At 39.8% G+C, this 21,676-nt stretch overlaps 1 protein-coding gene across 1 annotated transcript in view; it reads right to left on the bottom strand.

Annotated features, from left to right (window-relative positions):
- Positions 1-20,156, bottom strand: part of ptch2 (patched 2) — a 117,306-nt gene extending 97,150 nt beyond the window's left edge. Inside the window, exons 1-2 of the mRNA XM_041207825.1 lie at positions 20,016-20,156; positions 17,753-17,945 (exon numbers count right to left, since the gene is read on the bottom strand). Of these exons, the coding sequence (XP_041063759.1) occupies positions 17,753-17,945; positions 20,016-20,156 (334 nt within the window). The remainder of the gene's footprint in view (positions 1-17,752; positions 17,946-20,015) is intronic.
- Between the last annotated feature and the right edge of the window lie 1,520 nt (positions 20,157-21,676).

Here is a 21,676-nt window from a genome sequence, read left to right on the forward strand (position 1 = left end):
CACAGTTCATGGGCCATGGCTACAACCTGTGTTAATAACACTAGCATGAACTAGGCCTCCTAGTTGTGTTAGAGGGACCAGCATCTTTCTGTATCTTTATCCTAATGTGAAAATTGCTATAAGCTCTACTAAGCTGGCAGAACATATTGGGGTGCTCTGATACATAATGGCTGGAAAATTCCACAAGGGGATCTTCCAGTATCCTACTCTAGCTTTGGCAGTAAGTCGACAAAACCCCATAGGAAATGAGAGGGAACTGGTTACATCGACTCTTCATGATTTCTGCAGCTTTCTGGATTGTCTTGTGAGAGACTGAACTTTTGTGAACTCCTTACACTGGAATTAACAGGCTGAGGATGGGCCAGGGGCAGGGACACCATAAACCTCCCACTCCAAACCCTGGATGTGGATCCAGCATATCAATACTCTGAGGGAAGTGAGGTGCATTAGTTTCACTTGGGGGGCATATGGGCCCCGCAGGCCTGGCAAGCACCCTAGAACCCTAAAGATGGAAACTTTTTTGAAAGCTTCTTGATTAGCTCTCTTGCTTGAGGGTCAAAAGGAATACTGTTGAAATGGGAGTTCTGTTAGCATGCATCTGGATTAGCAAAGCACTCTCTCCTTGCCAACCTCTGAGGGCATACAGCCAACCAAGTCTCTGCTGGCATGGGGCAAGCAGGAGTCAAAGTAGTACCAAAGTGGCATTTCTACCACCTCACCCCAGTACCTTGCAAATGAGGTACCCTCCCACTGACCCTGCAAACTCCAACAGGGTCAATGTTGGAGGGCAAAATGCTGGCCCCACCTGTGGAATTTTGGGGCCAATGGCGTAGAGTGGTAGGACATGAATTCAAGGTCCTCATTTTACACATCAGGAGAGATCACAATGTAAATATCAGTGTGTTGCCCCATAAGGTACTGAGGTGAAAAATCAAAATTGACACTAGCTCCATGTTGCTCTCATAAACCTTCCTCTTAGCGTCAGCTTCCTTCAGTTTGAGCAGAAGGTTTTGGTCCCAAACTCTAGTTCAGGCTTGGGCACATAAATTAGAGTGACAGGGCAGTGGAGTGTAGAGGAAAAACTGCATGATTGAGGGTTCCGTCTTTTGGATGAGAGTTTATGTTGTGGCACTGTGTACATTTGAGGTGGATATAAGATCCTACACTGGGTCTTGAATAAAAGCAAGGAATACTCTTGGTGGCTTGGCCAACAATCATTCCTCAACCAGTGCCACCAACCAAATTAACTGCTCATATAACTTATCTGTTGTTTGATTGGTCATGCTGTGCATAAGTTGGCTGACAATTGCTAAATGACAACCGACTGTTCTTCAAAAGCAATGCATTGACTGTAAAGGACTTTGTTACTTCCTGAGGACATGAGAGATGCTATATCAATGCAAGCTCTTTCTTTCTGTATCGAGCTCAGTCTCCTGCCCTCCGTCTGAAATGTGAGGTAAGCACAATGCAGAGAAATGTAACTAAGGGCAAAGGATGAAATCTAGGCCACAATTTTTAAGCACCCATGTGAATGCACCAGTTAAAACTTTCTGCTATGTGGTAAATAAAATCCTCTGCTTTTGTTTCCCTTTCACTCCAGAATGGTCTTCAAACAAATCAGGGCATAAAATAAACAAAACATGTCTATTCTACCTACAGCACTTCCTTTTATTTATGACCATCATTAATATAATAAAAAAAGCAAAATGCTGCGGATGCTGGAAATCTGACATAAAAGAAAAATGGGAAATGATGGAAATACTCAGTAGATCTGGCAGTATCTGTGGAGAGAGAAACAAGTGTTAATGGACCAGATTTTCATGCTCCCAATTGGAAAGGGAAAAGGGTGAGGGTAGGTATGAAGGGGGAAGGGGGTGGCGGGGCCATAGAACTGATCTGCATTGCTTTATTTATTGCTTTGAGTAGCCAATGTTCTCATTCACGAAGACAGGCCTCAAAATTGGGTTGCATCAGTATTGGCTCACCTTTGCCTCTGGGCCCATTTCTGCTTCCCACCAGCCTCCAGCAGTGACAGGCCCATCTCAAGCCTATGCTTGCCTCCCCAACATGAAAATAGAACATGCAGGTTCCTCCAGGACGGAGACGGGATCGCGAGGTCTGGAAAGTTCCCAGCTCTTGATATCCATCTCAACCACAAAAATCTGGGCCAATATTTCAGTTCTGAGACTCTTCATCAGATCACAAACCTGAAATGTTAATTCTGTTTGTCTATTCTCAGATGGTCCCAGATCTGCTGAGTATTTCCAAACTTTTCAATATATAATTAATTTGTTGCTTGCTGGGTACAAATTTAGGTTCACTTACCACTTAGAAATAAAAAATAAATTGTATCTCAAAGCTGTTGACACTCTTTGGCCTGGATTTTCATAAAGATGGAGAAGGTTTAGCCAAAATGGGGCTAGAGCCCCAATTTCAGATGTCTTACTCCCAAAACCCAACGTTTTCACTGGGGGTGGGATGGTGGCAGGAGAATGAGCCAGGTTGTAGTTTGCACACTTGTGGTTCACAAAGGCTGCTTCACATGTGAAAATGCAGCTGCATTCAAATTGATCCAATTTTCATTAGTGGGATGACTTGTGGGATTTACAGCTTTCAAGAAAAGGTCTAAAGCTGCCAGAGTTATTTGGAGAGCTAGAGTATCCTTTTGGATAGGACCAGGTACACCTTAGGGAGAGGTAAGACACTCTTTGGGTGAGGTTAAGTGCCTTTTGCAATTGTTAAAATTAGATATGAATATGCATAAAAAGTGGATAAGCTCATTGGAACTGTCAAGTTGACAAGGCATTTAAATCTCCTGGCCTTTACATTTTTTAAAACATGTCTGCAGTTTTGAAAAATCAGTGCTTGCTATTTCACTCTGACTGTTGACATAAGCCTGAGGGCTATCACTATAAGGATTGTGCTGCATGACTAATTTCACAACCTATCATCACAGTAGGGTATCTCTCAGTTCACAGTTTGATTAACAGCCCCAAGTGGTTATAAAATCTTTGGTGTGGGGCAATGAATACAAATGCTTGTTTTTTTTATGGGATTAAGCACTTGAATGAAATGTTTGTTTTTATAAAGGGTTATGTTGCTGAAAGAATGTAAATGTAGTGAATGGCTTTTTTATGAATGAGAGTTTGTTTTATAAAAATAAAGTCTGTAATTGACACTTAGAACTTTATTTTATTTCATCTCAGCATGGGTTTTGAGGTCTGCCTAGAGTGGATATGGGTGAGTTGGCATGGGGAGATTAAGGCAAAGTGTGGTGGGTAGAGGCATGGTTTGGCATAGGGGCTATAAAGGGCCATGGCGGAGGGGGGGAGGGTTGGGGGGTGAGCAGAGGGACATAGAGTAGCATAAGGGCTATAATGAGTCATGATGTGGGTACAGAGGCACAAGTTGGCATGGAGGGTAGGAGGGGCCATGGGGGCAGGTGGGGGGTATTAGGTAGAATGGGTTGGCATGGAGGTTATGTGGGGTGGGTGGTGATAGGGTGTAAGGGGTGAGGGCTGTTTTTTCTTTTGTTGTTTTTTTAATAGCCAAGACAAAGTCCTGGAGCACTAAGGCAGGCCTCTGCACCCTGAACTGTGGCTCCCTCCGAACTCTTTCCGTGGACAGTGGACCAGACTCCCGTTAACACCCACCTCCAGGAACGAAAATCCGACTATCCAGGGTACTTTCTCCCAAGTCGATTTTACAGAGCTGAGAATTTTCCTGATTCTGTGCTTCCAACTCAGGAATGAAAATCCAGGCATGTATTGCATGTGTGTGCTGGCAACTAAATAGACACTTCCTGTAGTTCCACCACAAAGACTAAGTGGTGTCACCTGGCAACTTCCATTGGTTTTTCATGCTGCTTGAAAATTCTAATGAAAATTGCATTCAACTACATTAAATATAGTGAAAAACAAAGCTCAATGCTTCCCTGTGAAATATAATTTTCAGTTCTACACTTGATGGGAACAGGATTAGGCCATTCAGCCCTTTAAGGATGCTCTGCCATTCAATTAGGTCATGGCTCATCTGTACCTCAAATCTACTCACCGGCCTTTGCTCCATATCCTGTGATATCCATACCTAACAAAAATCTATCAGTCTCGGTCTTGAAAACTCCAGTTAATTCAGTCTTTTGTAGGAGAGAATTCTAAATGTCTTCTATCCTTTGAAAAGCGTTTCTTGATTTCACTGCTGAATCTCCTAGCTCTAATCTGAAGTTTAAGTCCCTTCGTGCTTGATTCCCTGACCAGAGGAGATAATTTCACTGCATCAACCCTAAAAAACCCTATTCACATTTTAAACACCCCAATCAGATGGTCCCCTGATCTTCTATCTTCAAGGGAACACAAGCCATTCACTTTTTCATTTGTGCCTTAGTCTCACTTACAAAAACAGAAACACTTCAAGTCCTGAGCATCTTATATCGCAATAACAAGTAATCAGTTGAAAGGTAAATGAGACAATAAGTCTCCACCTAGTCTCCAACCTGTATGGAATATCATAAAAAGCAGGTACAGAACTTCCAAGTAATCAATAATTTTGTGATAATATTTGGTTTCTGTGTTGAAGGGGGTTTTATAGAGGTATGAGTCAAAAGACTAGTACTACATTTTATTAGTAGACAACCACCCACTGAGTTTGTCTATTCTCAATGGTATGTTACAATGTTTAGTGTAATGTATAACATGCAGTATCTGTTGCACAATGATGTCATGAGATGAATCCAAGCTCTTTCCATTGACCATTCGTTTTTGACAAATTTGACTGCAAGTTTAAAGGGCTGCAACATCATTTGGGCAAAAAGTTAAATTGAAAGGGCAAATTTTTAACTTTTTTTGAAGAAAGGGTTCTTATTAAGGATTCATTTACCTTGAGATTTTAAACAAATCTGATGTATTTGAGATTTACTCAACAACTTGTGTATGTGTTCTATATCCAATGTCAAAAATGCATGTTTCAGTTCATGCCATTTTAGTGCAGTTTTTTAATAGGCTTACACAACTTTTACATTACGTAAAAGTGCTTAGTTTAGTTCCCTCCATCCCAGTGTTGACAGGATGATAAAATATTCAGTTCAATTGCAAAAACTCATCACGGATGCTGACCTGAACAGCCATGCATTATCAGCATTTTCCACATTCATTTTGTTTAGTTACATTCAAAATAGAGATAGTAAAGCTAAATTGAAATAATCTTATGTAGATAACACATTGCTTTATCAAAAACTCAAAAGTTATTAAATTCCTTCCCACCCCGCAGAAACACGGAATTTTTCTGATTCAAAACATCCCAAGTAATGGATGATTCTAACATCAGGCATTGGACTACCATCAGCCTCTATCGAGAAATCTCTTTTTTTAAGCTCCTTTAAGTTGCAAATCTAACACTGAACAAGTACCCCCTCGAACTGGGCTTCAGTGCAGCCATCTCCTCTTCCAGCCTTCCCTTTTCTTCTCTCTAACAATGGTCCCTTGGCTCTATTATTCCCTCCATCCAAACCTTTCAATGCTTCGGCTCAGATGGCCAGCATTTTCATTGCTTACTCAGTGTTTTTTTTCCAACAACTCATTTACATATCCTCTTTTTTTTTGCCAAAAAGCCACAAATTCAAATTAAAGTTGCACATTCCTCATTTTTCCTAAGCTTTCTGTATGCCTATACTAAAATGCAGAACACTACAGTGGTATGCTATCAATGCTTGACCATCTGTAAGCAGCTTTTCATCCCTCCTTAGTGATTATTAAAAATCAGTGTATATGTTAAAAACCTGCCCTAATAAGGAATTAGGATACATATGCTTTGTTCTAATGTGTTTTCTCACACACACACACACAACACACACACACGTCAACATTGATACCTGCTACTGACACAAAACTAACTTAATATAGAATAATGTCACCTTGAAAGATCACTATGACAGACACATGGGTGAGAATTCAAGAATTGATATAATTACTGCTTTGTGGCCATTCCCAGCTTTATTTTCAATAATTGAAGAAAGATCTTCTAATCTTTGCATTCTTGGCTCCCTCCTCCGGACCAACAGATGTGATGCAATCGTGCCTCCCACTAACCCACACATTGCCTGGAAAATGGGACTAACGCTGAAGTGGTTGGCTGTAAGTATATATTCATAATCTGCCAAATTCTTGCTATGCAAATGCTGATCCTGACATGAAAATGCCCTTAAAACTATTTTAAAAGTGACATGCTTTTATTTTCACTATTCTCTCCACGTTGTTCTAGAACCTCTGCTGAAATGGAGTATCGGCTGAGATAGTCCAGATGATGGGCTTACACTCCTAAATGTTGGCCAAATGCCTGATTCAACACAGTTCCCTAGTCATCTGTATGGAATCTCCAACAGCTCTCTCAAAGGGTGATTCCATGTCTTCCCAATCCAAGTGGTTCCCTCAAAGGATTGAACAAATGGGAGGTAGAGGATCAGCCACAACTGGTTGGGGAAAGAGAAAGCAAAGGACTGGTAGAAGTTGCAGGACATTGATGATCCAGCACAGGAAACAGTACCACAGCCTCAATAGGAGGCCTCACTGAGCAGTAGTCAGCTGCAATCATACTTAATTTTGGCACCTGGAAATAGAGTCCTAAATGGCATAATGCAGCTGCAACTATAATCAGCAGGTAGTGCATGAAAGGTGATAAAGTTATACGAGAAGCAAAAAAAAGGAACTTTAAACAAAATGCTATATTCTTATCTAATCTACATCTCTAGAATCAAACCCCAAAAGACCAAAGAAGGAAATCCTAGAAACCTCCATTTCACAAAGCTGGTTAGAGTGAACAGGTGAAAAAGATGAATTGCTGGTTTCGGCACAGGACTAATTTACGTAGGTTTTCTTAAAATTATGAGGCAATTAATAAGGCATTTAAATGTTCTGTGCAATGTCTCTAAAGATTTGCTAAATGTGCAGCTGGCTATCATTGATGCTCCTTGAATAGGACATTGGGGCTTACTTGCCCATTACAGTGAGGTGTACTCCTGAAATGCAAGTCCACCATTATTGAATTGACCTTTATATTGTAATAATGAGGTTCACCTGATAAGAGCATGCATAACTGGAATATGAATTCCAGCTAAACTGAACAGTAATCATCACTGAATCTCAGTCACAAAGGTCACATGGGTGTCAAGAGAGAGAAATTAAATGCCATTCTAAGTTTTTTCTGAGGTTGGGATTAAATGATTGTTGGAACCATATTTCTTTACACTTCACCTAACCCATGCTACGACTGCCTCAATATATGCTGCTGACATTTCTGGGGAAAAGAGGACAAACATCATATTTTCAGTTTCTCAGCATTGACATCCCTCATCTTGAGATACACAAATAATTCACCAAAACGATTAAGAAATTTTAAAATATGACCATGTACTAGGTAGCCATACTACTTGAAACTTTAACTATCTGGTTGGGAGTTGAGGTACTTAATTTATCTCTTGACCTTTTAAGTGGCCTTGTTTCAGTCTATATGGTTTAGACAGTCACAATCTATAGTTAAGTTTATATGAGGCACTCTTTGTTGGTAGCTCCATTCAATGAGCAAGGAATCCTTTTTCAGAAAGTTTCAACCCTAAGAAGGAATCCTGTCACTGGCACTGGTCAGAAAAGGAAAATAGACATTAAGGTAACCTATCACTGCCATACAACCATTCTGCACCAAGGTTGCTGCTTAGGATATTAGCTGCTGCTTCCGTGCACCTTCAGGCTACTGAGCCTTCTCATTTCAAAGTTTGCTCCTTTGGGCATTGAAACAAAAAGGAAGAGCAGGCAAAAGAAAAGGGACAGAAAGCAAAAGGAACAAAAGACAGGACAAAGAAAGATCCAGATAAGAAGACAAAGAGTGAAAGAAATACAAAGAGGGACAGAGAGACAGATAGAAACAGGCAGAAATAAAAAGCAAGGGAAAAAGAGAGAATCAGCAATGTGAAGTCAATACACACACGTGTGGGGTGCTGCTCGGAGTCACTTCAATGAAGTACTTCATATGGAAAGGAGTGTTATGCTATGAAACGCACAATGTATTACTGTGCTAAGGTGGCACTGTGTCTCTTTAAGGGCAGAAAGTGTAATTCTTAAACAAACACAGGCTGAGGTCAGTCAGCGTATAATTGTTTAGTTAAGGAATTTTGAAGCTTGGCAGGTGGTTGTCATTTTGAAGCTGTAATTCAGAAGAACGTAAGATTAAAACAGAGTGACGTGTGGAGTGTGACTTCTGTGTACACTAGATGCATCCTTTGTATTACACTAACTAGACACACAAATCTGTGTAATTCACAGTTAATATAGATTTTTATATTTAGCAGATCTTGATGATACTATCATGTATTAATTAAGAAGTCCTTGGGCCTCTTGGTTTTGGTGCATGCTACCTCAGCAACATCTAGCCTGGGCCCAAAAATAGGCCTGATTTCTGGATATATCATATAGCACAGAATGGAGATATTCAGCCTATCATTTTTGTAACAGCAATCCAATTTGCCCCCCTCCACTGTTCTTTCCCCAAAGGTTTGCAAATATTTTATTTTCTGATACAGTATATACCCAATTACCTTTTGAAGGTTACTATTGAATCTGCTTCCACCATCCTTTCAGACAGTGTATCCCAGATCATAACAACTAACTCTGTAAAAATATTTCTCCTCAACTTCCCTCTGGATCTTTTTTCCAAGCATCTTAAACTTGTATCCTCTGGTTACCGATCAGATGCCAGTTTCTCATTAGTTACTCTATCAAAATCGTTCATCATTTTGAACACCTTGATTAAATCTCCATTTAATCTGCCCTGCTCCAAGAATTCCAGCTTCTCCAGTCTTTCTTTCTCTGCTGAAATCCTGCACTTCCAATATGAAAGCTGAGCTCAAAGGAAGCACAGGTCAGAGAATGGAATAAAATGTTATATCCCAAAATTCTGCCAACTGTGGTCCCTATGAATGCACTGGCCATGCCTTCAGCTGCCTTGGCCCTAAGGTTTTGAATTCCCTTCCTAAATGGCTCCCCTACTCTTCCCTCCTTCAAGGTGCTGTTTAAAACTTACCTTATTGACCAAGCCTTTGGTCATCTGTCCCAATATCTCCTTATGTGGCTATCATATTTCATTTTATAAGGCTTCTGTGAAGCACATTGAGATGTTTTATTATGTTAAAACTGATACATAAATGTATATTTGCTGTTGATTAAGAAGTCAATTCCATTACATTTGCATTGGTGATAGATTGTATTCCATTCTTATAGGTTTGAAATAGAGGAGGTCTTGTGGCGCTGTTGATGCGTTTGCCTCTGAGCCAGAAGCTCTGGATTCAAGTCCCACACCAGGCCTTCATGGCCAAGGAAGGTGCGTACACAATGTGGCCTAACGGTTATCAACTTATAAATCCTTCCAATTTATGCCAATGGCGGGTGGTAAGAGAAAGAGAGAGATTCCTGGTCAGCTACGTGATAGAAAGAAATCGGTGCCTTGACCATTACTATCTATAGCTCCAGGCTACAACATGCAAGTGAAAGTATATGTTGCCACAGCAAATTGGCCGCCTTGTGGGGGCTGGTTGGCTCTTTTGGTGTGGATCAAAATGGTGCCAACAGCACTGCTTTTGATCCCCATTCTGGCTGGGGTAGACTTGGGACCTGTTTCCTTGCCCTAACCATCTTGGAGGTCATAGCACTGTGAGTCAGACCTGCCTTTTTACAGAGAACTGAAGAAGAGGAGGCTTAAAATCTAAGGGCTGGATTTTGGGTCCTGGAGCAGGAAGCTCAAGACAGGAATGTTGGACCTGCCTCAGTAAAAAGTATCCTGAATCGTATGATTGTAGCTCCCGGTGGTGGGGGTGGTGGGAAATGGCTGCAGGATACAGTCAGACCCACCAACCCTGGGAGCAGATTGTAGACAGGCACAGGGGCGGGTGAGTTCCAAGGTGGGTTGGTTAGACAGCCTACCTCTATTTTCTGGGTCTTCACGCAGTTGTTTTAAAAGTTGTTATGCCCTCTAGCTCTCACACTCCCTCATCCACTCTCATGGTCCCTCATACCCTCCATGCCAATTCATGCTCCCCACCCACCTCCCATGTCCCTCATGCCCTCTGTGCCACCTCAATAGCCACTCATCCAGTATCCACCATGGACAGGCCTCAGGAGCCACCTGGAAATGAGAAATAGACTTCTAACAATCTAATGTAATTCCCACTCCTCCACACTTCATAAATGAAATAAAAACTCCCATTCATGAAATCCATTCAAAGCTTTCAAATCTCAAGTGGTTATCTCTTGTAAAAACAAACTTCAATTCAGTAGCCACAACAAAGGCAGCTAATCCTTCAACAGCCTTGTTAAGCTGACAATCAAACTGCAAGCTCAGAACCTCCAGCTGAGATAATTCTATCATTTTTTGAAACCAAGCCAAGCATTCATAATGACATGATGACATTTACCCTTGGGTAAATGTCAACAAAGCGCACTATTGAAACTGCATGACCAGATGCTGCTTTTTTTTTCTAACCTATACCTGTCAAAGCAGTCCAGCAGAGAGTCTCATTGACAGCTCCAGCCTGTTTTTTAAAGCTAAAAAGCAGGGCATTTAAAAAAAAACCTTCAGATCATGACAGTTATGGACTTTATCTACTCTTCAAGAGTGTTTGCATCTACTCCATCAATTAGTGACTCCCACACTTTGGGTTAAGGCCCTTAGACCAGCCAGAATCATGTCTGTGCGAACTCAGCACTGAGTTCAAATGGCCCTGCTGAGTTTGTGTTTCCTGTCTGTGTGAATCACTCCCACCCCTTTTCCCAATCAACAAAAATTGAATGTCAGAAATGGATACAGGGCTTCCAGATCTGGGTTCCACCTGCCATTTTTAAAGGTCCACAGAGTCAGAAGACGCCACGAAAATCCGGTTCCAAGATTTAAAATAAATTGTAGCCCCAAGGCCACGTACAATAGTACTTGCGCTCCCAGATCACATACAACAAAGATTTGATGCTAAGTTGCTTCTATAAGCATAGACAGAAGAGCACCACACTGGGTGAGACTGCCAAGGTAATAATGAGCTATGGGGATTTTTATGGTGTGAACCTCCATCTTGTAGAAATCAAACTTCTAGCACAGTAAGAGGTTAATGAACAGCTGGATGAGTTGCCAAGAAGTGTGTTTGAAGCCAGAATTCTAGTCTAATCAAAGAAATACTGTAATGCACTATATTCCGTAAGAATTAGATAGGTGGGGCTGTTGTGTTCTATTATGTCATGTTACATACTAGGAATGACAATCATCAGGCTCAAAAGTGTTTGTGTCACTTGTTACTAGACTTGACCCATATTCCAGCCCATCTTTCTCTTCCTTCAACACCCACTGCGAGATGTGATTCAGAAACCTATGTCAAAAATTCCTCTCTGTGCTCAAAGATCAGGGAACCCCCAGAAGGCCCCAAGAATGAGATCAAATGAACTGAAGGGCATTTATGCATAAAACTGACTGCAAAATGATCAGGAATCTAAATCAGATTGCAATCAATTCCTGAGACTCTGTTAAGAAAAGATATTTATATGAGAACTATTTGCTGGTTCCCTCATTCACAGCAAAATATTAGGTAAAGGTCAATTAAAATACAGATGATAAAGAGAGGCCTGTTATTACAGTTCAAATGGCTAACTAGCGAGGATTTTAGAGCACATTGAGCATCTGAATACTTTGAAAATATTTATTCAGATTAAAATAAGAACAGAACATGGCGACTCTAGAACCGAGCAAAGAAACTAAAGGGTTAGGTTGAGCAATTAAGAGCCTGAACTATTGAGCTTTCTTTTCACAAAGTCTCATGCATTTGTGTGTGAACTTTTAGTTGAAACCAATTAGGAAGAATCTGTCAAGTGGCATTAGGAATGTTTCCAAGATTGATGCTGAATTATGACATGTAACTCATCCAAATTTGCAATACATCTTTGCCAGTTTCTTGGAGCTGTTGGATAGCCTCATTTCTTATGATTATGTGTACATGATAGGACCTCTACCAATTATAACTTGTCATCATAGCTACAGCTTAAAATTATAAACAAAATTATCAAATGCAAGAAGCCCGAAATAAAAAACAGACAATACTGAAAAAAAAGACTGCTTTACGTCTGGGTATAGACCATTTTTCAGAGTGAAGAACCTACGTCCAAGCTATGCTCCAAGATCATGTGTCTTTTTCGAAATGCTGATGGACCTCTTGTTACTTTCCGGCACGTTCTGCTTTTAATTTTTATCCTGCTTGCAGTAGAATAGTGAAATAAAACCCAATATCGTTATAATACAGATCAGATATTAAAAAAGCACCCTCATTCAAATCATCAGTTTACCATAATTGCAATCTCTTACTGTCCACCATGACACCAGTCTCAAGCAAAGGAGAAGTTTCAGTAAAGATGTAATTACAATACTTCTGCAAACTCCTCATAGTTCTATTTTTAAAAATTATAATGTGTTCAAAAAACATCGCACAATTCAGTTTGTATGTAAACGATCATTCCAAATTTGTTCTGGCAGTTTATGGTATCACCTGATTACATCTTTAATTATTTTTAAAATGCAACTTGTAGCTCTAACTACAAAATGAATGATTGAGTAATAACAATCCTCTGCCTGATGTTTTACCCTTCATGTTTTGTCCTCCATTCTACCTGAGAACACACTGGATCATACATTATAATATCATTCTGGCATTACTAATGGCTAAAAGTAAAATTGTAATTAAAATTAAAATAAGGCCTTGTCTTTCCAAAAAAAACATTGTTCCCACATATATTTTTAAAATATTTAACAAAATTGAAAACTAAACTCCATGGAATCCAAAGTGACAAGAGATCTCCTTAACATTCTCTTAATATGTTTGCCCTCAATAAAAAAAATCTTACTTTGTGCAGCAGTGTGAATGCTGCAAGGGAATACACAATGCACTGAGGTCTCCTGGGCACGTATTCAACAAAAACTACGGGTTACTTTCCAGACAGATTGTAATCAACTCAAAGATTTGCCCAGAGTCCTTTCAACACTGCTTAACAGGAAAGTGCAGTATTTGTGAGAAACTGGCTGGTGAACCACTTAAACCTGATTCAGATAGCAACTCTTTGAACAAGCCATGGGGGATTGCAAGGGCAACTAGCTTCACCAAAACAAGCCTCTGTTCCTTAAATGCAAAATATCAACTCATCAAAGTCTTTACCTATGTTGTTTTAAAGCTCAGTTGGAAATATTTACATAGGTATATGTTTTTGAAATAAGTTACTGGTTTACTGAAATTTGTGCATAAGTTGACATTCCAATTTACTTCAATCTTTGGCATTGTGTGCAAACTCTTCCAAGATGTTTGACCCACTTTCTAGAGCCATCCTCAGCTTCTTATAGTATTCACTACATAGTGACTACATGGTGAGGCACGTGCAGAGGATGATCTGAAGTAGTCAAAAGTTTAGCAGGACACAATGCAGAGAGAAGACTTGAGGAAAAACCCTGGAAAATTTACACAAGGTCAAAGACTGAAAATGAGATAAAACACCAATTCAAATTTAAAATACATGAACTAATACATAGCGAGCAAACAAAATCATAATGACAATTATATAATCAATCTGATTAATATCCTTCTTCATTGATAGTTCCTAACTCATATTATATATGCTAAGTTATACTCTAACCTTTTGAAGCAGTTCACTGCTCTCCATGGTTATGACACAGATTATGGCATTGCAAACATAGTTCCTTATTTTCTAAATAGATCATCTGTTCACTTTAATAGAAACACTCCCTTTTAACTTAACTATTTTCTAAATGTCATCCTGAATGCAAATAATTCTCATTACAAGAATTTTGCTTCCAACTATACATCCAAAATAACTCAAATGCAGCAAAACATTATAAGCCACCGCAAAGCTATTTCTATTTTCTGTAGAGCATTTAGAAATTTGAAAAATTATATGAAATATATCAAATATGAGTGATAAGTTATCAATCTTGTTGTATCCTGAAGCCTTTCATCCAATGTAAAATCTTTTTTTAAAAAGTTACTCGTTTGGAAATTGTCATTGCTTACACACAGACACCACACAAAAGGAGAACTGCAAGGTGAATGAGTCACTGGGGAGATGTGGGTAGGTAAGTGAAAGGGGTGGGGCAGGGGAGAAGCTACAGGATTCATCAGGCCCATGTCATAAAAGCCCAATGATATGGGACAAACATTTTAAAAATAACAATCTCAAAAATAAAAATTCAGCTTTATTTCCCTGATAATATTGGCATGACCTGTGTCTATTTGAATCAGTAAGGAGTGCTAGATATTGACATACATGCATACCAAGTAATGTTGCTACTAACAGACAAAAGCTTAACAATTCTGCATGACATTCCTGTCTGCTATTTTAACATAGGAGTAACCCATTTATGTTGATGTTCCATAAATGCAAGTTGTTGATGGAGTATTTGATAAAATGGGAGACACAGGAATGGGAGACAAATATATCAAAATTCATCCACTGACAGTGCCAGCTATGATTTCTCTGCTGCATTTTTTCAACTACCAAGTATTTTTTTTTAAACAAAAAAGCTATTCATCACCAAACACCATAAACAAATATATAAATCTCAATTGAAAAAGCAGCCACAATTTAAAATTTTATTAAACACCTTCCTGATGAAGAGTTTGAGAGAACTTTGTTATTTTAAAAAATCCAATACACTAATATTAAGAAAGCCCAATTGTTCATTTGTTATGGCAAGCTAATAGCCACATTTTCTATTCACATCTACTCATTTCACTATTTTGAAGTGACAAGAAATAAAAAGCAAAAAAAAATTAAAAGTTTTTTTCACTTTTTCAATTGTCAAAAGAAATAAACTTTAATTTTATTTCTGAAAAAAATCTACTATGTTCCTCAAAGGGTTAACATGTATTTACTGTAGTTTGTGCAGTTCTTGCAAATGCAGCCCATTAAATGAAAAAAAAAGATGCAGTGCTTCAGAACATAAAAGTAAGAACAGCTGCTCTTCCCTGTGGTGTTGTTTCTAGAAAAAAAACTTTAAAAAAAATCCTAGATGAAAGAATTAGGAGAGGCATCAGTCTCCTCTTTTTTCTTTTTCCAACTGCTGTGAAAACCTTGTGTGCAAACAGGTGGGTAAACTTTAATGGCATTCAGGTTTCGTAAGAGAGGTTCCCTCTATTGTTGAATGGAGTCCAAGAATAGTTTGGGACCACACACACACACACACACACACACATACACGCATACACGCACACACATACATACATACACAACTCCATGCAGGGTCAATAGCTCAAAATGGCGTAAATTTCACACACCACATCTGCTCCTGGGAGCAAAACAGCAGAACTTTTTTTCACTGGGGGGGTTGGGGGGAGTGGGAAGCAGGGCTTGGAAAGGGTTGGAGTGTGAAAACTGAATTGAACACATGGCCCTGAACTGTCTGAAAAAGAGAGAGAGGTGGGGGAGTATCAGGAAGCACAGCACACAGGAAGGGAAGAGAGAAAGTCCTGGAGAGAAAAAAAACTCAGTCAAAGGTAGCAATTAGCATACAAATGTTAAAATAAAAACAGCACAGTGTGGGAGAGACCGGAAAAATAGGAAAGGGAGTTAAGAGACTGAAAAGGGACACACAAGTAGCTTCACAGTTAAAAACTAGACAAATTAGATGCATTTTACAACTTGAAACGGCTGCAAGCAGAGCCTGCAATAAACCACTCACTACTGCTGTCTAAAGCTATGCTACATTTCTACCAGTAGATGACTATGTTATTGTAAATGAAGTTTGGAAGCTTAATGCTACACAAGATGAACATGGCTGTTTCAAAACACATTTAACCCTTTGAGGGGCAAAATTGTATTTCTGTATCTAATTTTCCCCAAATTTTTGAGTTAAGAATTGCAATTTAATTTTCATTTTAAGAATGTAATGAACTAACAAATGTTTATTGTCTTTAGAAAGCCTGAAATCCTATTTCTGAAAAAAACACTCAAGCTTCTGAAATTTAACGAAAATCATTTTCTCAGGTTACCCGAGAGAAACAGTGTGTCTCAGTGTTAAATGTTAGTTACCTGTAGATTGATGATAAAATTGTTCCCAAACTAGCAATTTTAGACTAATCCACTCATTTCAATAAACTGCCGTGAAAACTAACATGCCACTCTTTTATGTGGTATTGTGGTAGACATTTTTTTTAAAGTTGGCTTCTTTAAAACTAAGATTAACAATAATAAATTAATAACACCCGGTGTGATATACAATGCATTACCATTGGGATTGTATGGTTTATTATACCACCTTCTTGTTCACTGATCTGTCAAACCTCCCAGTGACACAATGTACCAGATGAGAATGCCCCGTTAACAAGAATTACTTTCCCGGAGCAGCAAAATTCTGCTTAAGATTTGAAGGCAAGTTTAATGTCTGCATTGATACAAGATTGACAGAAACAGGATTTGAAGAGATTACTTGTCATGTAGCTGGTGAAAAACGTCTATTTCCCCTCAATGAGACCAGGGAAGAAAAATATTCAAAATACAAGAGAAAAGTTTTTATATTTCTGATTATTTGTTCACCATTCTCTGCCATTTTGATGTCACTTGTTGCCTTGCATTCAACTCCTTGCACAGCTGCAACAAGGACACCATCTGGAGTACTCCCACAACCTGGAATAACGGTGGGAGTGACAACAGATGGAATCTTTAGTAGCAAACCAGTTAGAAAAACATTTTATGGGCCCTTGCACATTTACATCCTCAGATTTTTAGATAACCTCTAATTTACTCCCTTCCTCCCCCCTGTGGTTCTTCTAACCTGAAGAAATCCTGGACAAGTTCACAGCCCAGGCTTTTTATGCAGTGCTGTTTAAACGTGAAGAGTAAACTGAGCTCATTCACCGATGTAGCATAGATATCAAGAATTCTCTGCTTCTGTGTGCAAATCAATAAAAACAATTTGCTTGTGAATGTAAATCTTGCATGAGCTGGTTCTCCTCAACTCATCTGTACTTCCAACCAAAATACATAAAACTTTGTTTTAACTCAACCAGAACCATGCAAAAGCCTGAAGTATTACCTGCCTTCCCATAAACAATCAAGGAAATATGTCTACAAGTAAAGATTACCATTGATCATGGCAATACCAGCAGTGAAATGAAGAACCAGTCTGAATGTGTATTGGTGATGTAACTGGTTCTGCAAACTTCATCTTTGTGTAATTGAGTTTGACACTAGGATGGGGCAAGAGGATAGGTGAAGCTGGGCTAGGTATCTCAAGGGATTTATAGTGAGAAAGAAGCTGCCAACATGTTCTGGATGGATAATTAGATGAGGAAAACTACATATTGTAAACTATCATTTTAAGGTATTCAATAAGAAGGTTAAGCAAAAAGAGGAGGCAAAAGCAGAATGGAAGAATCAGAAGGCTAGAGGAAAATGCATAAAATGCTGAAGGAAAGCAGAGGAATGCTGCAAACAAAATAATGTATTTCTGATAAAATACAATGTAAATACTGTGAAGTTTAGATACGTTTGGATTAAAAGAAAATTGAACACGAAAAAATTGAATACAGAAAAGATAATGGTGAAAGTAAGGGCTGACTGGAGTCAGGCTGAGCCACTTGCTGAGGGTTTCCAAATATTGGAATGCTGTCAGTCTATTTGCACTGGTATTTGTTTCTTTTTACTGTATTTGTTTGCCAGTTTTAGCTTTGACTTACCTTCCACCCAAAGCTGCTCAATGTCAGTCTCAATGCTGGCAACTCTCAAGCCAACAGCAAAAGCTCCAAAAACCAAAAGCCCGATGAAGAGGAACTTGCCACAGTGCCGCTGGATGCTGCAACCCAACCTGAACAGCAGGGACTGGAAATGGGCTCGCAGCCATAGTGGAGCTCGCCGCCCCTCTGCCTTCCCCTAGGGAAAAAAAAGACAAGAGCAGTGTCAGATCATGGGGGTTCACTGGGCGAAGGAAAGAGGAAATGAAGAAAGGAAGCAGAAAAAGAAAGAAGATTAGAATGGCTGTAGGGAGTGAGGGAATGGCAAAGGATGAAGTGACATTGGGAGGGGAAGGACAGGGAATGGGCTTCAAAAAGAGCTGAGATGGGTACAGAGAAAGGAAAACAAAAAGAGAGGAATGGGGGAGGGAAAGGAAGGAGAGGGGAAAGAGAAAAATTATGAGGAGGTGGTGAAATGAAGGGAGAGAAAAAGTAACATTAGCTTAGGAAATGTAAGGGCAAATGAGACAGGGGAAGAAAGGCAGGAGGAAGGGCAAAAAGGAGAAGGAATTTGTAAATGGAAAGCAAGGATACTGAGAGAGTGACAGAAAGAAGGAAAAGAGAAGATAATGTAAACAAGGATACAGGAAAGAAAGGAAGGTAGAGAGATATTGGAAAGTGAGCAAGGGGAGGGGCAGTCAGGTACAGAGAAAGCGAGAGGAGAAATGGCAAAGATAATGAGGGAAAAAGCAGAACATGATTGAGCAAAGAAGAGCAGACAGAAAAAGGCAAAGAGCAATGAAGGAAAGCATTAGGAAAGATAATTGACATAAATATGGAGCAAGGGAGTTGATTTAAATAGCAATTAGAAATAGGGAGATCTGCTTAGTAAATAATGAAAGAAAACAATGTTAAGGGGAATAAGATATAAATGTCAGTGGCACATACAAAGTAGACACTGGGGAGAAACATAACTCCTTTCAGTACAATTCACACCCTATCACCCTTATGCCTCTTGCATTCTTCATTTCATTTCTTCCTTCTATAATTGATTATTTCATACTGCTGATCTTTTCCTTGTGTTCTCAGTTTCCTTCTCCTTCAATGCTTCCCCTCACATTCCAATTTTCCATTCACCATCTCCTTTCAATTCTCCCATTTCCTCTTATTCCATGGTTCTCGTTCATTCCCTCTCTTCCTTTCATACCCTCATTTACCTATCTTCATTTTTCTCACTCTAACCTCACACTCCAGTAGTTTTAGTCACTATTTACTCATTATTTATTTTGAATTGTTACATCGTTTCCACTCTTCTTGTAACTTTTAGTTAGTTTTTTTTGTTTTCCTTCTGTCCTCCCCCCTTCGCCCCTCACTCACTTCTGCCCGTTTATCCTTTCATTTTTATTGCCATTCTGCCTTTGACTCTAGGACATTTTCTCATGCTTCCTCTTCTGTGACATCTTTGCTGCTCCTTCCGTCAACTCATCAAATGCTCATTGGCTCGAGCCATGTCTCGCTCTTCAGAATTGTCAGGTTCCTCTACAATCTGCCTTTTCGCTTCTCCTTCCTTCACTGCCCCCTTTCCCCAGTAAGAAACTTGCTCTCATCCCACCACAGATTGTTATCCATTTCCCCGAGTAACAGCCTCCACTTAGGTCAATCAAAAACGCTGACACGGTTCCAAGGTTTCCTCAAGTTCAGCGATCACACTGCCAGATAATAATATAAAAAAACAGCTCTCAGGACCCGCAACATCGCAATGTCCAGGTCAATTACACACAAGGAAATTCACAGGCTGGAGGCACACATAGAGGCACATGCACACCTGTGTAGACTTCCTCACACGTACACACTCCATACACACATACACACACACACACACATAATGTAATAAACACACCCCACTCATAAACCCCAGGCACCGTCTTCACCAACATCTGCACTGCCTGTTAACTGGAGACACACTCAGTCAATAAACCTATCCCGCCTCTAGAGAGAACGCAGTTTCTGAAAATATTGACAACTTTTCCTATCGTTAATTTCATTCATCCGACCACACTTCCTTTGGCTGGGGGGCGTGCTGTTTCTAAAATAAGAGAATAAATCTCACATGAAGCGTTTGAATTAGAAGAGATGCCAGCTCGATATTACTCTTATCAACTTTACCAGGAGCCCTGCTGACCTCTTGTGTCATTGTTGTATTATTTATTATGTTTTCTATTGCAAGGGAGAAACTTAACAATTAAGAATATTCGGTTTTTTTCTGCACCTTGGAGATCTGTTTCAATGCAAAAGCAGCGTGGCAGTAGCTGGGTCTCCGCAGCAGATCCGAGTAAGCGGCCGGGGTTTGGTGACTGTACCTCGGGGGTAGAGCTCCATCGTTCCGGAGAGTGTTAGAAACTGAAGCCATGTCGCTGGAAACCAGTCGCAAATCGTTCGGCTCAACAACAACAGTAATAATCCCCCAAAAGTGACAAGAAAACCAGCTGGAGAATCCCTAGTCTCTTCCTGAGCGAAAGCCTGATATTTCCATTCCAACATTTCGCGCAGAAATCCTTGAGGATCTCGACTCTACATCCACGTGTAGTCTTTTTTTTTCCTTTCTCTCTCTCGCTCCCTTTTAAGCGTCCTTCTAGCACCACGGAATAAAAAAAAAGAAAACCCCTCTTTCAGCTCAATCTTTACTCCTATCCCTGATCTCAAACATCCAACATTTGGAGAGAAAAACCCGCCTCCAGCCCATCAAAAAGAGTTGATGGAAAGTCCTCTCGACCGGATTCCCATTGGCTAAGGAAGAAGCAAATTACTTAGCAAACATCTACTATTACTAGTTGCTAAGCAACAGCTCACCAAAGTGGACGGACCACCCAGGCTGCAGGAGCATCAATGGGAGGTAGCGAGAACCTCTGCATACGGAGCTTTCCAAAACCCTTGCATTTAAAAAAAAATAAATGCCAAGCTTCGCATCTGATACTTGAAGCTGCCAGCTGAAGACGGTCATATATATACGTTCGGTATAGAGGCACATAAAGGTCTTTATCTTTGCCAATAGTTAGAGAGTTTCTTTATTTTTTACAAAACTGAAAGTAGTGGGAACAGCCGTTCTCGCTCTCTCTCACACACACAGCCACACACAAGTCTGTGTATGTGTATTTATATTAGGTATGTATGTATGTATATATAAAACGCCGTGAATCGCCTCGTGAGGTACCCGAGCACACCACCCCCCCCCCCCCCGCCAAACCCAACAAACGCAGGGGAGGTCCCAGTCGAATTCTGCAGGCTGCATAAATAAACCAAGGGCAACTAGATTTGAACAAATGTTGTCCAGAGATCTGCCATTGCTAATGTTGTTAATAAAGTGGAGCGAAAATGAATGAGGGAAACGTGTAGTGAAACTGCATCCAGGCATTTAGAAGGCTGGGGATCTGAATATTTTAGTGGCCGAGGAATAAAAAGGATAATAATGAAGAGAAAATGAGAGACGGAGCTGGGGGTCTGGGGGGTGGTGGTGATCTTGCAATGCAACAATTTAATTAAAACAATTAAAAACATTAAAAAAGTAGAGCACATTCTTTTAAGTCTTTAATATTACTCAAAAGAGCAATATCAATATCCTTGTCCAAGACGGATTTTGCAGTGCACAATATAAATCTGGGATAGGGAGTTTAAAATAAGGATGTGTGTTAAAAAGCTCAAATCAGACAGAATTACTTGCGACTTCTGATTTCAGACATTATAATGAGACTTTTTATACGCGGAGACGCTATATAATCTTACATAAATGTATGCGTTGTCTATGACTTCAGAAAATGTTATTTTCGTTACAGCCAGCAGCTGCACTATGTTTTTCCTTCCCTGAAGGTTGTTTACCAAGCGGCTAAAATCCTGTGGAACCCCTGACTGCCTGTTTCCACAAAAGCATGTGTG

This window comes from Carcharodon carcharias, chromosome 16 (assembly GCF_017639515.1).
Source record: "Carcharodon carcharias isolate sCarCar2 chromosome 16, sCarCar2.pri, whole genome shotgun sequence".
Lineage (NCBI taxonomy): Eukaryota > Metazoa > Chordata > Chondrichthyes > Lamniformes > Lamnidae > Carcharodon > Carcharodon carcharias.